The sequence below is a fragment of the Eptesicus fuscus genome, chromosome 18, assembly GCF_027574615.1.
Source record: "Eptesicus fuscus isolate TK198812 chromosome 18, DD_ASM_mEF_20220401, whole genome shotgun sequence".
NCBI lineage: Eukaryota > Metazoa > Chordata > Mammalia > Chiroptera > Vespertilionidae > Eptesicus > Eptesicus fuscus.
In genome coordinates this window covers 12,995,604-13,019,912 of record NC_072490.1, presented here as the reverse complement: position 1 = coordinate 13,019,912, position 24,309 = coordinate 12,995,604, and the positions used below count along the sequence as shown (strand labels likewise).

The following is a 24,309-nucleotide window of genomic DNA, read 5'->3' as shown; positions in this document are numbered from 1 at the left end:
GTGTGCAGGAGGCAGCCAGTCAATGATTCTCTCTCATCATTGATGTTTCTCTCTCTTTCTCTCCCTTCATCTCTGAAATCAATAAAAACATTTAAAAAATAATAAAACTAGCCGAAACCGGTTTGGCTCAGTGGATAGAGCGTCGGCCTGAGGACTGAAAGGTCCCAGCTTCGATTCCGGTCAAGGGCATGTACCTGGGTTGCGGCCACATCCCCAGTGCGGGGTGTGCAGGAGGCAGCTGATCGATGTTTCTAACTCTCTCTTCTCTCCCTCTCCCTTCCTCTCTGTAAAAAATAAATAAAATATATAAAAATAATAATAATTAAAAAAAATAAAAAAATAAAATAAATAAAACTTAGTTTTTCTATTTTTAAATTGTTTTGGGGTAGTCAGGCCCACAAAAAATTACTTAAATTGGGAATTTTTTCTCCTAACTGGGGCACATTCCTTACATACCCTATGACAGACACTCTTTTTTTTTTTTTTTAATATATTTAATTTCAGAGAGGGAGAGGAAGGGATAGAAACATCAATAATGAGAGGGAATCATTGATTGGCTGCCTCCTGCACGCCCCACACTGGGAATCGAACCCACAACCCAGGCATGTGCCCTTGGCCGGAACCAAACCCGGAACCCTGGAGTCCACAGACTGATGCTCTATCCACTGAGCCAAACCGGTTAGGGCAATGACAGACACTCTTGAGCCCCAACCCAATGGCCCTTTCTCTTGCCTCCAGAACCAATTCTGTCCAGGTTCAAAGGGTTTCCACAACCTAAGGGGAGGAATCTTAATTCTTTTAAGACAATTACAGTAATTCCATTCTCAACCCTCAACCAAACCTCAACAGCCAGGGCCCGAATTCCATTCTCCGTGTCGAGAAGTGGTTAGCAATGTCTTGTAGTGCGCAAGTAGGTAAAGTCCACCAAGGCGCCTCTGCGGAAAAGGAACATCTTAGAGAGACACACAATAATACACAATCTCTCCCCTCTGGTCTTTGGACATTGTTGTGCAAGTGGAGATGCCTGGAGATGGGTCCATCCTTGGGGGGTAGGGGTGGTGGTGGTTTTAATGGCTGGGGAGAGGTCAATTGGGGGGGGAGGGGAGGACATGTCATACTTTAAACAATAAAAATTTAAATTTTAAAAAAAGGAAGCAGCAGCAGCTGGCTGGGCAGAAAAACATGGAAAGAATGACCCTGGGTCCCTGCGCACACCACTGAGCGGCCGAATTCACCAGTCTCGTTATTGTCCTGCCCAGATTTCTCATGAAACCTATTTTTCTTACTGTTTTAAGACCCATTTAATTGCTCTTTAACAAAACAAAACACAAAACTCTGACAAATGCACAAATTCCAGTGAGTTCTTGATGGCTATAAAGACCTTGTTATTCTCATACGAGCTGGAGGCAGAGATTTTGCAAACTACACAAATAGTTGCAGCTGTACAGACGCACCCTAGTTCTGCTTCACACTTTCCTAATCATTGAACAGTCCGAGAGAGAATGTGCCGATTTTGCTTTTTGCATTGATAGCCATGTTGAGAAATGTGATGAGTCCACATTTGCTTCTTTGGTAGGATTTAAAGGCTATAACATTCCTTTATAACTCTTTACCCTGAGCTCCCTAAAAATCTTCTTTGAATGTGTTTTCCAACTTTCCAACAAGAGGCACAGCCCATGGGTAGGAACTGGGTGTGTTTCTTTTCTACTTGTGCCCACCCCTGTGCAGACCCACTCACTTGTACCATAGTGAGGATATAGGTGCCGACTCCTACAGCTCTGGAGAAAGCTTTCTTCTAAATGCCCCCTTCTGTAATAATTAAACAAGTACACAGGTAGGGATAATAAGATGGATTTATTTTAAAAGACTACAAAATTTGACATGAAGAGAGATAAAAAAGACCCACAGAATTTCAATTGATAAATACAAAAATGATTGGCTATAAACAATGTAAAAATACATTTCCCAGTCCCAAAACAGAATATATTTTAAGCAATTATAAAATGTTTATGTTGTAAGTGCATTTCCCTTATGATTTTTTTAAAACCATTCTAAACAGTTTATTTGTATAAAATATAACAAATTTATCACAGGTGTTAGTAATTATTTTAACCTTGAGTTTACTGAGTCTGCCTTTCACTGTACGTAACAGTAGTTTTGGTCTCAAGTTCTCCTTGAACTTTATTTACAATGGTCTTTTTACTCCTAATTTCTTCTATAATAGAAGAGGGAGGATAACCAGTCATAAGTCCCATAAAAATCAATGTGAAGAAAGGTTCCAGAGAGACCAAAAATGCCAGTGAATATATTATTCTTCTGAAAAAGGCAAAGATCAAGTGGCCCCGCGCCAAGAAAACAAAGAGAAATGAGCCGTCAGAACAACCAGGGCTTAAGCTCCTGCCAGCTGTGTGTGTGAAGCCAGCCGAGGACAAGGCCCCCAAGCCCAATGCATGGGTGGGGACCCTGAGGTAGTCCAGGGGTTCGCTGTCACCCCTGGCTGGATAGAGGTGATACTGACAATGGCAACGGTACAGTAGTTTGATGTGAAATTCCAGAACTTGCCTACCGTAAGCTGGTTATTTTTGAACCAGTCTTTATTCTTGAGCCCAAGACCCAGGTTATTTCTCCTCCCTTAGATGGCACGCCCAGTCACACCAGCACCCATGATTGGTTTCACTATCTCCCGAGCAGGTGTTGGTGACATCACCACTAGCACTAGCATCCAAACTCTCATTCAAACAGGTAAGCCCTGAGTCACTAAGCCAGAGCAGAAGCTGTGCCTGGCCGTCAGGGCTAATTTTTGAGAACCACAGCAGCCACATTTACGCAGCTAAAATCTATCTACAAAAGGCAGATGAGAAGTTAAGAAAGGATGGGATTAAACTGCCTCATTGGAAACACGATTCCCCTTTTTCAGACAGAAAACCTAGGATGCCTAGCCGGGGAGACCTCCGCCAAAGTCCTTCAGGACCTGACGCAAAGGCTCAGCACCTTAACAAACACCAAAGTCTTGAGTCAGAAATCCAGGAGGAGGACAAGAAAGATGTAGTCTGGGACCCAGCAGCAAACAATTCTTCCCGATTATCAGAACTGGTTATGAAGTGTCTCTTGAGAATGGCGTGACTACTCCCTCCACCATCAACAGTATTAACCTGGGCAAGATTCTCTAGAGAATCACTTTGAGGTCTCCTCCAAAGAGAAACTAGAGCAGTGGCTCTGTGGGAACAAAGCCCTAAGGATCACGCTAACACTCGAGGCAATAAAAGAGCCCAAGATCCTGGGCCACCGAAGGCACCGCCCACAAGAAAGAGCCAGAGGCCCACCTCTGCCGGACGGGGAAGCAGCGCGCGGGCCATTCCGGGCCGGGACAGAAATGCGACATCTCAAACCGATGGAAAATCACAGGCTGGGGTTTTAAAAAGGAGACTGGCTCCACAGAACACACCGAGGAGGGCCTGCAGAGCCACTTCAGTTTCAGTAGAAATAATCATGTGCCAATAGGAGAACGAACCTCTCTCACTCACAGTATGAACTCGCCTCTTCGGACACTTGGTAAGTGGCTGAAGCCTGCTCTTACAATTTCACTGTATTGCACAAAAAGTATGCCTTTATTATCTTTGGTCCTTAGGTGTGATATCAGTTTCTTCCATTTTTCTATGTGTTAGATAAAAATCTTTTTTTTTTTTCCACTTGATATCAACAACCACCAAAGTGCAGTACAAATATTGGGTTGCTGATGTTGCTTTTATACATATAAAATACCAACATCTCCGATACATTTTCTATTAGGCAACAAAAGAGCTTATAACAATTATCTTAAAATGTTACAATATAATTTTAAGGCCAAGGGAGAATCAGCAAAGCTTAAGTAATTATATTTTAAGGAAAAAACCTAGACCAACATTTAAAATTTTAAATTTAAAAATCTAAATATACATTAAATTTTATCTAATCATCAAAAAAACAAGCTCATAGCTAAGCAAATTACCTTAAAAATGAAACAATATCTAAATGGATTAACTTAATCATGCTATTTATATAGCTAAGCCTAGTAACAATGACAGAATAATTTATCATCAGTGAGCTGTGATTTAAAGAAACTGCCCTCCCCCCAAAAAAAATAAACTCCATTGATACAAGTTTCAAATGTTATATATAAAAAACCCCTCTGGCCTAACCTGTGGTGACGGACTCACTGTCCAATATTGGTAAAATGGCCTTCCGGCCCTTCCCCTTGCTCTTCAGAAGTGGTTTAGCAGTTACGCAGACAGTACGAGGGCTGCTGCTGGGCCCGGCACCACGCAGCCGCCTCCCCGCGTGACACCTGCTCCCTAGAGTCTTCAAGCATTGAGTGGTTCGGTGAGGGGCTCTGCCCTCCCAGGGTCAGGCTTTCTCATCTGGGACTCCTGTCGTTTCTCACACACCATAATGGCAAAGTCGCCCAGGAACATAAAACTTGCTAGAAAGCCAAACACCTGAGGAGGAAAAAGTGACAAAAGTTATATGAGGAATTTTCTAATTTAATCTCACATTTCCTACTTTGAGAGTGTTTCATACGAGCAAGATGATTCATCAATTTTATCTTAACTTCAGAGGTAAAGAAATGTGTAAGGTCATAGCTATTAGTCAAAACCTCACAAATGCCCTGTCTTATAAAGTACATGTTCACTTGTGGGGTGCCAATCTATGAAACTAAGGTTAATAGATGAAAAACAAAATCCTATAAAATGATACAAACACGGGATTATCAGCAATGGTTGAATGGACCCACAGAGGAGATAAGGGACATAGTAGGCAGCTGAGCCTAGGTAAAACTGGAAAAAGTTATTAATGTCAAAAAAACAAATACTATTTTGAAAGAATTATCTAAAAAATAATTTTCCAGTTAATTGTCACTCTCTAATGACACAGCAACATGATGCCACTATTTACTTCCTCTTCCTTAAACCACTTCCTCATTATTGCACTTCTCTGATCCACATTCCGAGAATTCCGTCAAGAGACAGAAGACCTGGTTCAAATTTAGCTCTTCACTAGGGAAACCACGAGGGACCTGGGAGCCAAAGTGCTCTGTGAGAGAGAATTGGTGTAGGTCATGGCTAATGTCCCTGCCAACTCCAGCACCCCATCTCCACGGTGCTCTTCTCGCCTGGTGGCACCTGCCCCCTCACTGGCCTGGCCGATTCAGGACTAAAGGTCGACAGATGTCACTTTGTCTGAGAGGCCATCGCTGATCCCGGAGCCCCCAGTCCATGCAGAGCCCCCTATGCCGTAGCATCCAGGTAGGTGACCTTCCAGCTCTTTTGCTGACTTAATTCACACACAAAAACATTTTTAATGGATTCCCTCACTCATTTAATTCTACAAAATGTTTCATAATTTAAAGTGCAAAAGGTAACTTTCAGCACATTATATATAGTCTCTAAACTGCCAGTCATTCTTAATCCAAATGAAATCTAAATATTGTAACAATCTGACATATCATCTAATTTAAATAAATAGCTCATTTTTAATAGCTGGGAATTTTATGCCATGCTTCCCCCCCCCCTAAACTCAACTTTTTTTTTTAATTATTAATTTTTTTTTTTACCGAGAGGAAGGGAGAGGGATAAAGAATTAGAAACATTGATTAAGTGAGAAACATCAATCAGCTGCCTCCTGCACACTCCCTACTGGGTATGTGCCTGCAACCAAGGTACATGCCCTTGAATGGAATCAAACCTGGGACCCTTGAGTCCAAAGGCGGATGCTCTAGCCACTGAGCCAAACCGGTTAGGGCTAAACTCAACTTTTCCTCAACTTCCATTTCACTTCCTCCACAGGATTTATAATAACATATTTCTATACTTGAAAATATTTTCCTGACCATCCTATCATCGTTCTCTGCTACAAAAATATGTATGTAAACTGAAATTGGCCATAAGGCTCTATTAAAACATTTGGTTTCCTCTTTAATTGGTTCATGTCTTCATGGATAAATATTACTACTGCTAGAATGAGTCACAGTGCTGCATTAATTTTACTTTGTTTTTACCCATGTAAGTGCTAAGAAACCGTGAATAGGTAGGTAGAGCCATGCAATTCTTGAACTCCTTTTAAGTTGTTCTATCAAAAAAAGTAGTTTTAATTATCTATTAGCTGACTACTGGAAACTGTTCACATTCAGAGCACTGGTACCAATTCAGGTCCATGATCCTTGAGTTGCAATTCTGAAATTTAAAAAAATCCAAAATATTCTGAATTCTAAAAAAAATCTGCTTGCTTCCCCCTGCTAAGGATTTCATATAAAAATCTTATCTTTTATTAGGCTCAACTTTTGGATCATTTCTCCTGTGTAGTCTCTACACCTAGAACATGGAGATAATTTCTCCTGTGTAGTCTCTACACCTGGCATGCAGATGTGTTTTTGTTGAACCAAAAAGTAGAGAATAAGATAATAAAGTCGATTTTACCACTTGCATGAACAATAACATAGTCATATGTGGAGTAAATGGGCTTTTTGTTAACAAAACTCAAGTTCTAAAGACAGGTTCTAGGCTTTTCAGGCTATCATATTTAAAGCTATCATTATTTACTTTTATGTTTCCTATTCAAAATCACAATAAAAAATAAGTTAAAAGACAAACTACTCTCCCATATTGTATAACTTGTCAAGTACTTTCCAGATTCCATATTTCTAATGAAATGAAAATAAGCAAAGATAAAAATACTAGGTACTTACAATTGCAGCCATTTCAGCTGAGGTATGGTCATGCGTGGCAACGAAAATGATGGACGCCAACAAAAACACACATCCTATCCCCAAAGTAATGTAAAAATCCTATACATATATAAAACACATAAGGAATACAGTAAGGTTAGGTTGATAGAAACAAATATTTTAGTTTTTTACTCTTAAAAAAATTTAGTGATTTATTTTCCTTCACACAACCCAAATTTACATACTTTGAGACTTCTTTTTTTTAAAAATATATTTTTATTGATTTCAGAGAGGAAAGGAGAGAGAGAGAAAGATAGAAACATCAATGATGAGAGAAAATCATTGATTGGCTGCCTCCTGCATGCCCCCACCACTGGGGATTGAGCCCGCAGCCCAAGCATGTGCCCTTGACTGGAAAAGAACCTAGGACCCTTCAGTCCACAGGCTGATGCTATATCCACTGAGCCAAACTGGCTAGGGTGAGACTTCTAACTTTTCAATAAGCCTGACATTCAATAAACACCCTGTAAAGGAATATCATCTATGCTTTGGACAGGGCATGTTCAGAGAATACGTTACAAAATCTTTTTATGAAACAGTTCCCCAAAGGCGGGGTGTGTGGGTGCGTGGGTGTGTGTGTCCCTGAGTTTTATGCTTGACCCCCATAGGGATTGTGCAGGAGGCAGCCAATGGATGGTTCTCTCTCTATTCCTTCCCTTCCTCTCTCTCTAAAACCAATTTTAAAAATTTATCAAAGCCAAAAGATTTATTAAATTCTATATCTTCCAGCAAAAGAAAGCATTTTTCTTTCCTTTCAACGTATTCTGTGCTAGGACAGCCTGAGAGGACTGTGGTGCTTTGAAAGCACTTTGGAAAAGAGAGAATCAAAAGAACTACCCATCGTTAACTAAAATCATGTCAATAGGTTTTTTAGCCACTTAAACTTTCTGTAATAACATACTGTTTTCAATTATTCCAAGTGGGTGGGTAATCCAAAATGAGCTTGTATAATGGACTATCCACTACCATAAAAGCTTCCATATCTCATCACAATGAAGCTTACAACAACGAGGTTCTTCATGGATTTCCAAGTGCTCTCTCAGCATCACCTCATAATGCTCTCTCTCTCTCTCTCCCCCCCCCCTCTCTCCCTCTCATATGCCAGCTGAAAACTGCTCAACATACATACTTGATTCAGAGGAGAAACGTAAATGATAACCACTCCAAAGTGCTTAAGTCTGATACTGTGAGTTTTCGGAAATGCAATCTCCACTAAACCTGATATCGATAAAACTATCCAACAGAGGATTCCTATCCCACTGTCAATTTGTTCACTTAACATTTGTAAAAACTTAAAGAGGTTTTCTCTTTGCTTCTAAAAGAAGTGTTTTTCTGGGGCAGGGGGTAGAGGTGGGCACTAAGGGGTCAATGGGAGAAAAAGGGGGACCATGTAATACTTTCAACAATAAAGGTTTTAAAAATAAACAAAATAGGTGTTTTTCTGCAGTATTTTGTTATTTCTATCCCCTTGAATATTATTTCAAATCTACAAACATATATAAAACCCTATTCACTAATATTTGGATTACATTCAGGGAGGTATTTAAACAAGACAGTCATTTTGAGACAGAATAATGTACTATTCAGTAAGCATGGGTTCTAGAGCCAGACTATCTGAGTTCAAACCCTAGTTACACTGCCTCCCAGCTATATGGCTTTAAATTAGTTACTCAACATCTGTGTGCCTTTGTCTCTTCATCTGCAAATGGAGGAAACAACAGTATCTTCTTCAGTAGGTGATTCTAAAGATTAGTGTTAATCCATTGGAAGGGCTTAGATCAGTGCCAGGCACACAGTAAATGTCCCATAGAAGCTGGCTACTGTTATTCTCCCTAGAATCTGACCCACAATAGCATGGGATACAGAAGATTCTTTCTTGTAAAAGATTACCCTTCTACCCTAGACACCACCACCACCCACTCAAAACATTTTCTCTAGAACAGAAAACCTCCCTTACATAAAAATATATTTAAAATTTAAGTACATTAATATGCACACAGTAAAAGTGATTTTTAAACCATTGAAGCAAACATGAAATCCTTACGTAGTTAGGAAAAAAGCAGGATGTATATAACTCAATGATTACCTATTAAATTTTGGAAAAAAGAGAATCAAAAGAACTACTCATCATTTACTAAATAAAATCATGCCAATAGTACGTTTTTTAGCCACTTAAACTTTCTGCAATAACATATTTTAAATTTTAAAAATCCCTATTAAAGGAAACAAAAGACCCAAAAGATAGTAAAATATTTACAAAAGCTGTTTTAAGGTAAAATAATTGAATTATTTTTTATTCCCTAGTAGTTTTTAAGTCAGTATTTACTAGAAAATAACTTTTAAAATCAAGTTTGATGTAATAAATGTTTTACATTTAGTTTAGTTAGATCATTACACTAAATGGAACACATTATACTATTGTTTCTTGTCAAAGAGATTAATGTTCTTAAATACTACTGATACAGCACTAAAGTAAAAACTAACATTTCTAAAAAGATTCTTATGGATAGTGATACTGTTTTGCTGTTGAGAGATAAGAAATGAAAATGATGTGGGGTGTGTTTGTTTTTTATGTTTTTATTGATTTGAGAGAGGAAGGGAGAGGAAGAGAGATAGAAACATCAATGATGAGAGAGAATCACTGAACCGCTGCCTCCTGCACACCCCCTACTGGGGATCGAGCTTGCAACCAGTCAGGGCACTTGACTGGGAATTGAACAGTGACCTCCTGATTCATAGGTTGACACCCATTGGGCTACACTGGTCAGGCAAGGTTTTTAATCTTTAATGTTTAAAATATAGATTTATACAAACAACAAATCAATCAGCTCAGATATTAGTGAACTTTTCTCTTGTCCAACTCTCATCATATCTGTAATAAACATGCCATAAACAAAAATTCTAAGGTATTCTCTGCATTCTCTTTTTAATATGTATTTCATAAAATGAGTGGTGCTGTTGTCATTGTTATATAGAAACTCCTGTGGTGATATTTGCCCTGACAGCATCTCAAGTTTCTATGGCTACCCTGGCCGGATAGTTCAGATGGTTAGAGCATCGTCCCGATACACCAACGTGTGGGTTCTATCCCTAGTCAGAGCACATACAAGAATTAACCAATGAATTCATACATAAGTGGAGCAACAAATAAACCTTTCTCTCTAAAAAAAAGTCAAAAGTAAAGTCTCATTTAAAAAAAAAAAAAGTTGCTATGCTAGGTAGGGCCTTGGTTGTAGTAAGGTTCTGCTTAGGCCACATAATAGAATGCAGAGTGTGAGAGCTTTACTGGGGTCAAATCTCAGTTTATTTCCACTGCAGCTATGTAATTTTGGTCAAGTTACTAAACCACCTGCACCTACTAGTAAGTTTCCTCAACAGCAAAATGGAGCATTAAGGTCTGAGGACTCTAAACCACGTTGCATAGAAAGTGCCTGGCACATAGTCTGCACTGACAGCAGCAGCACAAAACAGTCATATACTGGCCATACCAAGAACTGTGTGTAGGAGCTCAAAGACTTGCAGGATTTGACTCAGATTCTACCTGTAGTTTTTCAAAGTTATTTTTTAACTGTTTGGTACAACTTTTTTAAAAAATTTAAATCTAAAATTATTTGAAAAGAAAGTAATAGACTCCTACAGCACAAAATTTGAGGTACAAAAAGGTATATAGAAAAAAACTAAATATCTTAGGTGTATAACATATGACCCAATGCTTGCTTCTCATTAATTTAAACAAAAACATAATCATACTGCTTTGTATTTATTCTATTATCTCTTATCCTTAATAGTTACAAATTTATCCTAATTTTTATCATTTCTCTCAGAGATATGAATTCTTTCATATGTACAATTAATTCTTAATGAACCACTACTGATGATTTAAATGATACTGCAGAAGTAAATTACTCAATTCTTTCTTTCTTTAATGCAGTACCTATGAGAATTAGCTCATCTGTCTCATCTCAAAAATCCTTATATTATACCCAATTAAAAACACAGTGTCAGCAGACTAAGTCTTTAGAAAGCTCTGCATCTCTAATAAGAACTTTCTTAATTCACTTACAGACAACTTTTTTTCCCATAATAAAATCAAAACAGCCCGGCGAGTGTGGCTCAGTGGTTGAGTGTTGATCCATGAACCAGGTTACAGTTTGATTCTCAGTCAAGGCACATGCTTGGGTTTTGGGCTCGATCCCCAGTAGGGAGCATGCAAGAGGCAGCTGATCAATTCTCCAATTCTCTTTCATCATTGCTATTTCTCTCTCTCTTCCTCCCTGAAATCAATAAAAATATTAATATGTGTGTGTGTGTGTGTGTGTATAGTGAATTAGGTTAAACCACCAGTCATTGTAAACTGTGGGTAGTGTTTGTCACTTTCATTCTAATTCCACTTTCCCCTCCTATCATCTCATTTGGCAGAGAAAACTGAGTTCTCATGTTACTGAGTTTTGAAAGCGTTACTACTTTGTAGAATAAAACTATACAAAGATTCCAAAACAGCTATGTTGTTAGTATAGAGATTGTATTTTTCATGCTTACCGAGGACTTGACTTTTCCAGCATCGACTTTGTCATAAACTGGAGTGCAGTACACTATCAGTATGAGGAGGCAAAGGAGAAAGGCACTGCTGCTTACAAATTCAAAAAAGTAAAGTCCTCCACACAAAGTGCACTGTGACACAACTTCTTCACAGATAAAGGCCAGCAAAGACAGCAACTGCCAAAGAAACACAGCATTTCACTCCAGTGTTTTCAGAGAAACCTTCAGTGTTCAGAAAACACCATCTGTTCCCTCAAATATTTACAAAGTGGAGACCATGGCAAACCAGCTTACCGAATGGCTGACCTACACAGAACTTACAGTCTGGTTGCTTTGAAGGGAAGATAGGTACAAAAATGATTAATCAATTACCACGTGCTACAGAATACAGAAGTCCAGCCCAGGTGGCTGAGTGTTACCCTGTGCACCGAAAGTGCACAGCCAGGGCACATACCTGGGTTGTGGGTTTGATCCCTGGTTGGGGCACCTACGGAAGACAATGGATCGATGTTTCTTTCTCACATGGATGTTTCTCTCTCCCTTCCTCTCTCTAAGCATGTCCTCGCCGAAACCGGTTTGGCTCAGTGGATAGAGCGTCGGCCTGTGGACTCAAGGGTCCCGGGTTCGATTCTGGTCGGGGGCACGTACCTTGGTTGCGGGCACATCTCCAGTGGGGAGTGTGCGGGAGGCAGCTGATCGATGTTTCTCTCTCATCGATGTTTCTAACTCTCTCTCCCTTCCTCTCTGTAAAAATCAATAAATATATTATTAAAAAAAAAAAAAAAAGCATGTCCTCCAGTGAGGATTTAAAAAAAAAATTAGCTTTCACTGCTGATAGCGCTCGAAAACATGGTGAACATTCCTAAAACCCGCCAAACTTTCTGTAAGAAGTGTGGCAAGCATCAACCCCACAAAGTAACATAGTACAAGGGCAAGGATTCTCTGTATGCGCAGTGAGAGCGGCTTTACAACAGGAAGCAAAGTGGCTATGGTGGGCAGACGAAGCCTATTTTCCGAAAAAAGAAAGGCTGAAACTACAAAGAAGATTGTGCTGAGGCTTGACTGCGTTAAGCCTAACTGCAGATCTAAGAGAATGCTGGCTATTAAGAGATGCAAGCATTTTGAAATGGGAGGAGATAAGAAGAGAAAGGGTCAAGTGATCCAGTTCTAGAGCATCATATCTTGCTTTATTATATGACAACCAGAGGCCCGGTGCACGAAATTCGTGCACGGGGGGGGAGTCCCTCAGCCCAGCCTGCACCCTCTCCAATCTGGGACGCCTTGAGGGATGTTGGACATTCCTCTCACAATCCAGGACTGCTGGCTCCCAATTAAAACACACAGAAGAGCCATGAAACTTGGGAGGCCAGGAAAGGCTTCCTGAAGAAAAGCTGAGGCCTAAAGGGCAGTAGAGTCCATTTGGGGGGGTTAAAGACAGCAGAGAAGTCCCAGGCAGAGAAGCAAGACATACAAAGACCTAAGAGGTGAGAGAGCATGGCACCCTCCTTCCCCAATGCACACACACATATCCCACCAACCACAACTCAACTGTGAAAGCGAGCTGAGTCACTATGACTAAAGTGTCCAGTGTGAAGGAAGAAGACAGCAGCACAAAAATGATTCAATGAGACAGGAGGTACGGAGAGGCCAGATCCAAATGTCCTCTTTAGTTTAAGGACTCTGGGTTCTAAGGGATTTAAAGCAAAGGGTAACATGGTCAGGTTCTTGCTTTTAATAGTTCTCACGAGCTGCAATATGGAGATGGGACTGGAGGAAGGACCAAACTTGGGCCGACATCTAGTCGGGAAACTGATGTATGACGTTCAGGAAAAGAGAGCGCCCAGGGCAGCTAGCAGTAATAATCGAGAAGAAGAATAGCTAATCACTGAAAAGTGCAGTAGGAGCCCTTATTAAACAGGATGAATAACAACAGAGTAGGAAACAAGATAATACTGAAACATATGTACTGAAACATTTGAACTTAATACAAAACAGCACATTTATTCACCAATCATCTGAAGTGGGCCTTGTCTCTGAGTATGAGCCTACAAAATTGGAATTCCACATTGTGTTTTTTGCATTAATCCCTTTCATCATTTATGACAACCACTCCCAGACTGATAGTATTTGAAGGGGAGCAAGATCTTGGACACTGATAGAGTACAGAATCTTTCCAGAGTTGGACCAGCCTTTCACAGTTGTCTTGCTCTTAATTCCACAGCAAATATTTTAGTAATTTATTTTTCCGTCTTTCCAAATCATATTTTAAAATATATTTTTATTGATTTCAGAGAGAAAGGGGGAGAGAGAGAGATAGAAACATCAATGATGAGAGAGAATCATTGACCGGCTGCCTCCTACTGGGGATCGAGCCCGCAACCTGGGCATGTGCCCCTGACCAGAATTGAACCCAGGACCCTTCAGTCTGACCATAAAAATTATAAGTAGTACAAACCATTACGGGAATAACGTAAGTCAACTGATGGCAGAGGTTAAGAGTAAAGAGTGCCCCGGCCAGTGTGGCTCAGTTGGCTGGGCATCGTCCCATGCACTGAAAGGCTGCCAGTTTGATTCCCAGTCAGGGCGCACGCCAGAGTTTCGGGCTCCATACTCAGCCGGGGCGCATACAGAAGGCAGCTAATCAATGTTTCTCTCTCCCTCTCTCTTCCTCTCCCTAAACAAAAAAAAATTTTTTAAATAACAATTAAAGAAAACAGAGTGAGGAGTGATCCAGAGGGGCCGGTAAGCCCCATGGCTGGCCAGGGTAGACAGGAATGGGTCAGAATGACTTTTTGCACTGAATGAAGAATGGTTAACTCTGGCTGATTTGGCAACTCAATGAAATGGAAGTGGGTTTTAACAGTGTTCCCACTGTTGTACAGGTAGTATTAACATACTGATGCTTCACTGCAGAAAGAAGAGTTTTGTTTTACTTTTTAAGAGGCAAGGCTGTTGGGAAGAGAATAAATTCAGTTTTAATTATACTGTGTATGAGGGCTCTGTAGAAGAGTTAGGATATACAGCTCAGAGGAGAGGTGTGAGGTGGAGATAAAGATGTGGGACCTTGGCCAGGTAGCTGAGTTGGTTAGAGTATCGTCCCAATACGCCAATGTTGAGGGCTCCATCCCTCGTCAGGGCACACACAAGAAGCAACCAGTAATACCTAAATAAGGGAAACAACAAATTGGTATCTGTCTCTTTCTCTCTCTCATAAAAAAAGATGTGGGAGTCAGCCAGGGAGATCACCTAGAATGAGGAGAACTCTGAGGAACCCAAAGATTGAAGGGATATGCAGCGGGGGCGACACCAACAAAGGACAATTAGGAGGAGTAGTCCAAGAGGTAGCAGACCAAGAAAAAGTGTTTCTATGAAGAAAAAGGGATCCAGAGTGCTGAATGCTACTTAGGAGTCAGGTAAGAACAAAACTGAAACACTTCCATTAGACTGAGCTGCAAGAAGGTTGCTGGTGACATCAGCAAGACAACTTCAGGGTAGTCAGACCGGGAAGCTGAGCCTGCAGCACTGCACAGTGGGAAGGAAGGGGAAGACAAGGCAGTGGAATACAGACAGCACAGGCAAGATGTGTGGTTTCAAGAGTGGCCAGATAGGGTAGTAGGAGATGAGGTCAAAGGGAAGGGAATTACAAGATGGGAGAGAACTGGGTGTGTGTAAATGCCTCTTCAGCAGAAATCAGTAAGATGGGTGTGTCTAAAGACAGGAAGGAAAGAGGCTCTTCAGAGGCAGGATTCAGAGCTCAGGTGTGGGACTAGCTCCTCTCCAGAAATAAGAGGGAAGAAAGTGAAGGGAGTTTTACTTGGGCTGTTTGTGTGGGTTTGGGGGACGCTGAGGGAGTTTCCTCCTGAGCGTTAAAACTATCAAAATAACTGATGACCCAAGTAGATGCCTATCGGGAAATGCCATCTCACCCAAGTCAGGCCAATAGAAGCAACCAGATATATTAAGGGCAACAAACTGCTACCAAAGTCAACAGATACATTTCATAGGGCATAATAAAAAATTTAACCTGTAAAACATTTCCATACAAAAGAAGTCAATGGTACAGTTGGAAAACAGTTTAGCAGTTTCTTTAAAAAACTAAGCATGCAACTGCCATGAACCCAACAACTGTATTTCTGCATCTTGCATGCAACCAAGAGAAATGAAAACTTACGTTAGTGCAAAAATGCTACATGAAGGTTCATAACAATTTTATTCACAATAGCCCCAAACTGGAAACAATCCAGATGTCCTTCAATGGTTAAGCAAACTGTGGTAGGTACATCCATACTACAGAATACTACTTAGCAATAAAAAGGAACAAGTTTGGCATATGCCACAACCTAGATGAATCTCCAGAGAATTAAGCAAAGTGAAAAAAATCTAATTTCAAAAGGTTACAGACTGCATGGTTCTGTTTATAGAGCATTCCACAAAAAACAAAGATCATAGAGATGAAGAACAAGTTAGTGGTGCCCAGGGGAGAGAGGAGTGGTGTGGCTAAAGCGGAAGCATGAGGGAACCCCGTGGTGATGGACAGTTCTAGATCTTGATTGCAGCAGTGCTTACAGGAAGCTACACACGTAATAAAATTGCATAAGAGTAATGCACGCACACACACACACACATGCACACATACAGGACCTCCCTGTACATTTTTTGCAAGTTCCTGTGAATCTATAGTTACTTCAAAATAAAAGTTTTTCTTTAAAAGGTCAAATCTAAATTGGTATCTAAGCGTCTAAGGCAGTGGTTCTCAACCTTTCTAATGCTGCGACCCTTTAATACAGTTCCTCATGTTGTGGTGACCCCCAACCATAAAATTATTTTCGTTGCTACTTCATAACTGTAATTTTGCTACTGTTATGAATCGTAATGTAAATATCTGTGTTTTCCGATGGTCTTAGGCTCTACAGCAGCGGTTCTCAACCTGTGGGTCACGACTGTAGACCATTACATTACGATTCATAACAGTTGCAAAATTACAGTTATGAAGTAGCAACGAAAATAATTTTATGGTTGGGGGTCACCACAACATGAGAAACTGTATTAAAGGGTCACGGCATTAGAAAGGTTGAGAACCACTGGGATTTCCCCCTTTCTACTGAGCAATACAAAATTCATATATCCCCACAACTTCAAAGAATCTACAGAAAGACGAAAATAGATCCTACTGCTATATTTCCTGTTAGTGAAGCATAAAACCATCCAGTATATCCCAAACAACCTCCTTCACACAGACGTTAGGTGAGGTATTTCCAATCACTAAACCACAGGATATAAAGGCCACACCAAGACAAACCCCAGAAGGTCATTGTGTAAAGGTACTTCCTTCGTCTCCTGTAATTATAGTTACAGGATGAGTCTTTACAGGTCTAGAGTATAATAAAATACTGTATAATATTCCATATGCCCTACTCTTGCCTCTATCTTAGGAGTTTCTCCATGAGAAGATAGCCTAAAACTCTAATTGGGGTTTTAGAATAGTTGAAGCATGTTAATTACAATAACTAGATTATCAGGATCACTCATCTGTGTAGGCTGACCAAAAAAGAAATCTTTTCTGTAGTATCAATATAGACTGCTTACCTAAGTCTTAGGAAGAAAAGGGCAGATCCAGCGTGGCCAGAAGCAATCAGTGTCAAGTAATCACAAGTCCTGTTCCAAACTTATCATCAGAAGTCTTTCTTACTAACCTTAAGCCTCAGAGCAGTATTAAGAGGCGGGTTCTGCATGGGTGTCCTAAGAGACTGAAGGGGTACAATATCAAGTTTGGGCGTTTCCTAATGCCGGTTCCCATGTAAAGGACAAGGGATTAGCACTATGAGCTATATTCAGTTTGAAATTTACTCCTGACTCCCCATCTCTAATGCTATTAAGCTTCCTTGATATGCCCCCACAGCACTATACAGTCTGTAGTACAAAATAAAATGATCATTTCACAATATGTACATATAATGAATCATTATGTTGGACACCTGAAGCAAATATAATGTTACATTTCAATTATAGCTCAATAAAAATATAAAAAATAAAGTGTATTTGAGTATTATGTATGCAGCACTATAATATGCATAGGAACATGTGATGACAGAGCAATAAGACCAATGTTCAAGACAATAAGAACACGATATATTTTGTATCTCACAACTGAGTGTTCATTATATCTAAGTTCAGGAAATATCAGGAAAATGTTCACCCGGACTAAGAGTAGCTCAAAAAGGATGGGTAGAAAAGCAAGACTCAGACCAGAGCCAAGAGACACACAGGGTCCAGGAGGGGGATAAACAAGAACAGATTCAGGAAAGCAAGAATTTGCCCAGCCGGTGTGGCTCAGTGCTTGAGCATCGACCTAGGAACCAGGAGGTCATGGTTAATTCCCAGTCAGGGCACATGCCTGGGTTATGGGCTCAATCCCCAGTAGGGGGAGTGCAAGAGGCAGCCGATCAATGAGTCTCTCTCATCATTGATGTTTCTGTGTCTCTCCCCCTTCCTCTCTGAAATCAATAAAAATATATTTAAAAAAGAAAAGAATAAAAGAATTAGCATGGTAATCCCAAAAGGATAATAAGGCAACTGACCTAACTGGATAGGGAGTGTTGAGAAAAAAGGTTAAGGTGCTGGGTGTGGTTATGTGAAAATCATACCAGGGAGCACGGACTTCTAGATAAAGACACGGGGGCTGCCTGCCTGGTTTGGCTGGATAGAAAACAAAAGGAACAGAGACTGGGTGGGGCCTGCGGGAACAGCACTGTCCCAGAGTCTGAGGGAAAGCAAGAACACCAGACGAGCGAGTCACAGGACATTCTGCACTTCTTAGGAAAACTCCTGTGAAAGCCGTGATGCTGGGTACTGTGAGAGTGTGAGGGGGGTAGTGTGGCTTGTTTTATTTTCGTCATATTTTTAGTTGGTGTTTTTACTAAGCAGACAATTAAAGTGTTTTTTTTTAAGTGAGAGTTAAGGGAAGAAGAATTTCTAAAAGTGGGTTGTCACCAACACTAAATACCAAAGTGGTAAAAGGGCAGTAAAGAGAAATAAGGTCACTGAATTGGACAAGGAAATAGTAGTGAATGCAACCCATAAGTTAAAAGGCTCAATTATTAGTGTCTGGTGAACAGTTTTGCTCTCAACAGCACGAAGACATCATACAAAGTATTGCTTACTAAATATGAAGCTAACCCCCTAACGACAGGACACTAATGCTGCTCCTTCTAATGACATAACATTTTACCCAAATATATTTAAGGGAATTATCAAGCTTTGGGAGTTGGGAGGGCCTTTGGAGAGCATGTGGTCTCCCACCCTCCTGTTTACAAATGACGGAATTAATCTCTGACAGGTTAAGTCCCAAGTTAGCCAGGCACAGACAAGAACCCAGGTCTCCTGACTCCTCCTCTGTACTGGTTCCCCCCATAAAACACTATTTGTTAAGTTCATTTAATGACTAAGTATGTTTGTGTAGGTTTTCCCTGAAGGTTAGGTTTTTGAGGTTACAACCATAGTCTTGTGCATTTCCCCTTTTGCTGTTCAATCACACATAATTTCCCAAGGTCAGCACATCTGGGAAGTCTTCATGACTAAAATATGGTCTTACAGTTCTAGTGATTTAAACATTCAGATAATTACTACCCTGTGCCTCTCTCCATTTCAATTTCACTACCTTTCCTGAAACTTCAAATCTTCCTTAAAATTAACAGTCATTGCATTAAGTATTAATTCTCCATCATTTGTTTAAAGTGGATTATGAAAACAATGTCTTATAAAAAAAAGCTTTTTAATGTTTGCCACTAATTATAAAACTCCATCTACAAAATTATGTTAATTTGTGAATTAATGAGCTTATAGTCATATGCAAGGTTCAAGTAAACAAATCTGTCAGCCTGAAGTTAAGCTATGCTTCCCCTGCCTTAGGCCAGGTGGGGAACAACCAGCCGGGGGCCACGTAAGGCTCTCGAAATCATTTGGTCTGGCCCTGCCAACGCAACCGACAGTGGGACTCGAAATTCGATAAATGTAGGAGTTTTATGCACAGCAACATAAATTTATATTACGTGAAAGATGTTGGAAATATCCAAATGGCCCTCGGCAGAAAAAAGGTTCCCACCCCTGCCTTATGCAAACATTTACTCTCACAAAGGTTCAAAGATAAAACTTGTTGACATTATGGATCTTCCTCAGGTAAAAATGGAGCATTTAAATTGAGTACATACCATTTTCACATTTAAATAATGAAAAGAGCACTCGTGTAAGATAAATTGCTTCTAAGTGATTTGTCTGGGCGCTTATAGGGTAACATTATTTATAATTTAATAAATTTAAATCACTGGTGAATTCCCAATCAAACTGCTAGCTTGAAGAGTCATTATAATCACAGCACTGTGCAGCCCTTAAGACATTCAACTGGTACCATAAACACAATGTCAGCTTGTTGCAGAGAGAATATTACACATATTTAGGTCACTGCACCAGCTTACTAGACAGGAATTAGGTTGTCAAAGGCCAATTCACCCCTTAAAACAAAAACAAACTCTTTCAAAAGTAACAATAACAATCAAAAACCTCACAAAATAAAATACATGGGTATAAGGACCAATCTAAAGATAGAATAAACTGGTAATAAGCAATGCATAAATGTATGTCTGCAATGACTCCTTATAGTGAATTCCTAGCTGAACTTTTCTTCTTCAGCTCTGGAGGATGCTTACGTTTTGAACAAGTCTTTGACAAAATTAAGGACATACTTGAATGATAGACAAAGCTGTACAACTCCAACTCAGGAGTTACATCCATATAACTCAAGAGCTAGTAACACTCTTCTTTTTTTTAATATATTTTTTATTGATTTTTTTACAGAGAGGAAGGGAGAGGGATAGTTAGAAACATCCATGAGAGAGAAACATCAATCAGCTGCCTCCTGCACACCTCCTATTGGGGATGTGCCTGCAACCAAGGTACATGCCCTTGACCAGAATCGAACCTGGGACCTTTCAGTCCACAGACAGGCCAACGCTCTATGCACTGAGCCAAATGGGTCAGGGCTAGTCACACTCTTCTGTCTCTAAACTCCCCTTCTGTGTTTGCATGCAGGCTCCACTCTCTACCCCTTGGGGGTTCAGTTCTGTACCAGCATGCCCCACAGAGCCTCAGAAATTTGTAAAAAAAAATCTTGAGTGGAAAGAATCTCAAAGGATATCCATTTCAATCTCCTAGGACTCTAATCTAAGGATTCCTAAGTAAACAGTCTCTGGCTTTTAAGTTTTAAGCAAGGTTCCTTTCTCTTTGAGGTCTTTGAGAATCTGATAAGATGTATGAGTTCAGAATCACATACCCAAACACAAAAATGCACTACATTTTGACTAAAATGTTATAGGGCATGCAGGTCCCTTGTTAAAGTATCTCCTCTTCTGATTATGAATTTCTCCATTACCGTGTTTGGTTATTGGAACTCTGAAATTATTATTTTTTTTTAACCTTTTGCACTCGCTTGCTTTTTTCTCGAGCTGCTACCGATGCTAACCGTGTCGAGTCACACTCGACATCCGAGTGCAAAAGGTTAATCCTCACCTGAGGATATTTTTCCACTGATTTTTAGAGAGAGTGGAAGAGAGAGGGAGAGACAGAGAGAAACACATCGATTGGTAGCCTCCTGCACACCACCCCCTCCACCCCCGGCCGGGGAAGAGCCTGCAACCGAGGTACATGCCCTTGACCAGAATCGGCCAGGACCCTTGGGTCCGTAGACCGACACTCTATCCACTGATCCAAACCGGCTAGGGCATGAAATTCTATTTAATTTTAAAAAGTAAATCATCCTATATAATAAAAGGCTAATAAGCAAATTGTACCCATGGGCAGGAGTTCCACCAACCGGGAGTTAGACCACCAGGGGGTGGCACAGAACATGGCAGGCATCAGCTTGGCGCTGGCCCCAATCACCCTCCCAATCGCCCTCCCAGTCACCCCACAGATCAGCCTTGATCACCAGCCAGGCCTAGGGACTCTCCGTGCACGAATTTCGTGCGCCGGGCCTCTTGTCTAAAATAAAACAACCTAAACACAGAATTTGCGTTAAGGCAAATGAGGCTTTGCTTGCTGCCCCAGGCTGGATGACAGTTTTAATTTACTTGGGACTTTCTGTGTGACTCCTGTAATATACTGTTGGGAAGAGATAAGACATTATTAAAACAAACAAAAGCAGGAACAAAAAGACAACCATAAAAATGAAATTAAGAAATATTGTTTAAAATGTATATTAAAGAAAGCATTCTTACAATATTACCAGTTCCCCATAAACAAACTAATAGAGTTCAAAAGAGACATTAGTTTTTAATTTTCCTCTTTCTCCTCGTGGATGATGGAGAACAAGCAGGAATAGTCTAACAACCTGGCAAGGCAAATTCATCTTCCCCTCTTCTGTAAGTCCAGGGTAAGTCTATCACCAAAATTTCTAGCTGTATTTTATTCCGAAGATACACAACTACAGTTTGTTACACTATAAATACGGTAATGAAAAACTTTACTTGAGCTTTGTTATTTCTGATTAGGAAGAAGAAAAAAATAAAGGCAACTGAAAACAGATTTAATAATGGGCAACAGATGAGTATCGATGGTGTCTTGTAAGCAGTAAGAATGCTTCAGATTAATATTCATTCTTTCGCCGAAACCGGTTTGGCTCAGTGGATAGAGCGTTGGTCTGCGGACTGAAAGGTCCCAGGTTCGATTCCGGTCAAGGGCATGTACATTGGTTGTGGGCACATCCCCGGTGGGGGGTGTGCAGGAGGCAGCTGGTCGATGTATCTCTCTCATCGATGTTTCTAGCTGTCTATCCCTCTCCCTTTCTCTCTGCGAAAAATCAATAAAATATATTTTTTAAAAAAATTCATTCTTTTCTGCTCTGAAGAGTTCTACTCAAGTAGCTCTACTGCAGAGAAACAGCTGAAATCTGAAAGGCATGTGAGAGCTGACAAGAGGAAGAGCAGAAGGAAGCACTTCTGGGTAGGAGGACTGAATAGCTGATGCAAGAAATAGGGAGCCCTGCGGCTTGAAGAACCTAAAAGGCCTACCTACTGAGGAGGCTGGAGAGACAGCCAGAACCTCTAAGGATCCATAGGCCAAACTAGCACCTGCCTCTAAGTGATTTCCCAATTACTGTAGTGCCTGTTTCCTGCTATTCTATTCAATAAAAGCAGGTCACCTGACTTCCAAGAACATAAGCTCTGGTTATCCGAGTTCTAAGAATTTAAGTTCCTCCCAAAGAAACTAATGGCTATTTTTACTTGGGATGGTTTTAGAAAAAAACACACAAACCAACCTGTCAGCATTCTAAGCAGCCTGGTTTTTCTGTCTTGCAGAAAACGTTGCTCACCGTTGGTTAAAACAAAACACAGGAGCTCAATGTATGTAAACGGAATAAAAATTTAAATCGCAAAGGTGTTCTGGTATTTTCACTAGTAGCTTTAAGGTTACCTTCACTGCCTGCAGTGAACTAAAATCCGATGAAATCGAAAACACCGCGCCCTAGTTCTGCCCCCTGCCCTCACACACAAAAAGCTGTCCTTTTGACTTTGTGCCTCGTTCACACATGTTGCCCATGCAGGAGCAGTTCTCTGCAAATCAATAGAAAACTTTTGGGAGGCAAGTTTTACTGAACACACGCATCTCAATGCCAGTGCGTGTCCATCCGATTAAACTGGCCCCATGGGCTCGCACCAGGAAAACCGCAAGAACCGGGGAAAGATAAAAAGCACTTCGCAGTCTAAATACAGGTCCTCTGGGAGATAATGCAGAGGAACAGCGGGGAGGAGGAACGAAAGGTGGCTACAGAGTCAAGGAGAAGTCCAAGTTAAGTCTATCACCAACATTTCCAGCTGTATTCTCTTCGGAACATACACAACTAGAGTTTGTTACACTACAAACAAGGCAATGAAAGACTTTACTTGAGCTTTGCTATTTCTGATTAGGAAGAACAAAAATAAAGGCAACTGAAAATAGATTTAATGGGCAACAGATGGCTATCGCTGACGTCTTTTAAGCAGTAAGAGTGCTTCCGATTAATATGAATTCTTTCCTGGACCCGCCTCACTCGCTCAGCGGCCCTCCGTCGCCGTCGGGGACCCACCTGGGGACCAGGGGCCGCCCAGCGGGAGGGGTGGCGGCCGCAGGAACCGGGGTGTGGAAACGCCGCTTCCTGAACCACCGGGTTGAGGAGAGGCGGCTGGGCGGCCTCCCCAGCCCACAGGCCGAGGGCCCAGGACCGGAGCCCCTCCCCGCCCGCCTCGCCCACCCCGGCCGGGACTTACCAGCTGCAAGCCCTTGAGCACGCGCCGGGGCAGGGGGAGCCGGCCCAGGTAGCAGTAGGCGGCGAGGCCGCTCCGGGCGCCCCGGGCCGGGCCCGGGTCCTCCTCGGTCGTGGGGCGGTACACGGCTCCGTTCTCCATCGCCCAGGCCGGGGAACACAGCGACCACGGCGGTGGCGGTGCGGACTTCACCGACTCCAGGCGTCCCCGGGCGGAGCCGTCACTTCCTGGGCCTCCGCCTGGACATCCGGCGGGCTCCGCCCCGGCCCCGCCCCTTTCCCTGGCCCCGCCCCCTGTCGCCGATAGGCCTTTCCCACCTCGTCACGCGCCCCGTAAAGCTCTGGGGATCCCCGGCTGGGTGGCTCATCTGAGAGCATGGGCTCCACAGGCCAAGGTTGTGGGTTTGATCCCCAGCCTGGCAAGTACAAGAATCAAACAATGAATGCATAAATAAGAGGAACAACAAATCAATGTTTCTCTCTCTCTCAAAACTCAAATTAAAAAATACAAATAAACAAAAGATCGGGGGAGAGAAAAAAAAAGATCTTGGGAGAGGCTTTCACAGGAATAGCAGGTACACAGGTCCTGAGAACGAAATGAGCTTGGCTCATTCTGAAACCAAAGACTAAGCCAGGGAGAAGGGAGAGGAGATGAAATTGGAGATGTGGGCAAAGGCCAGATAATGTAGGGGCCTATAGGGGACCCTAAAGGGCAAGT

The 24,309-nt window shown here is 41.4% G+C and overlaps 1 protein-coding gene and 1 pseudogene across 1 annotated transcript; one reads left to right on the top strand and one right to left on the bottom strand.

The window, feature by feature from the left end:
- Positions 1-1,835: 1,835 nt before the first annotated feature.
- On the bottom strand, positions 1,836-23,833 carry CMTM6 (CKLF like MARVEL transmembrane domain containing 6). Its single transcript, XM_008153914.3, has 4 exons — positions 23,596-23,833; positions 11,300-11,476; positions 6,722-6,820; positions 1,836-4,475 (listed from the first exon to the last, which is right to left on the bottom strand). The coding sequence occupies exons 1-4, from the start codon at positions 23,731-23,733 to the stop codon at positions 4,341-4,343; spliced, it is 549 nt and encodes a 182-aa protein (XP_008152136.2). The 5' UTR covers positions 23,734-23,833; the 3' UTR covers positions 1,836-4,340.
- On the top strand, positions 12,140-12,470 carry LOC129152134 (60S ribosomal protein L36a-like; annotated as a pseudogene).
- Positions 23,834-24,309: the final 476 nt, after the last annotated feature.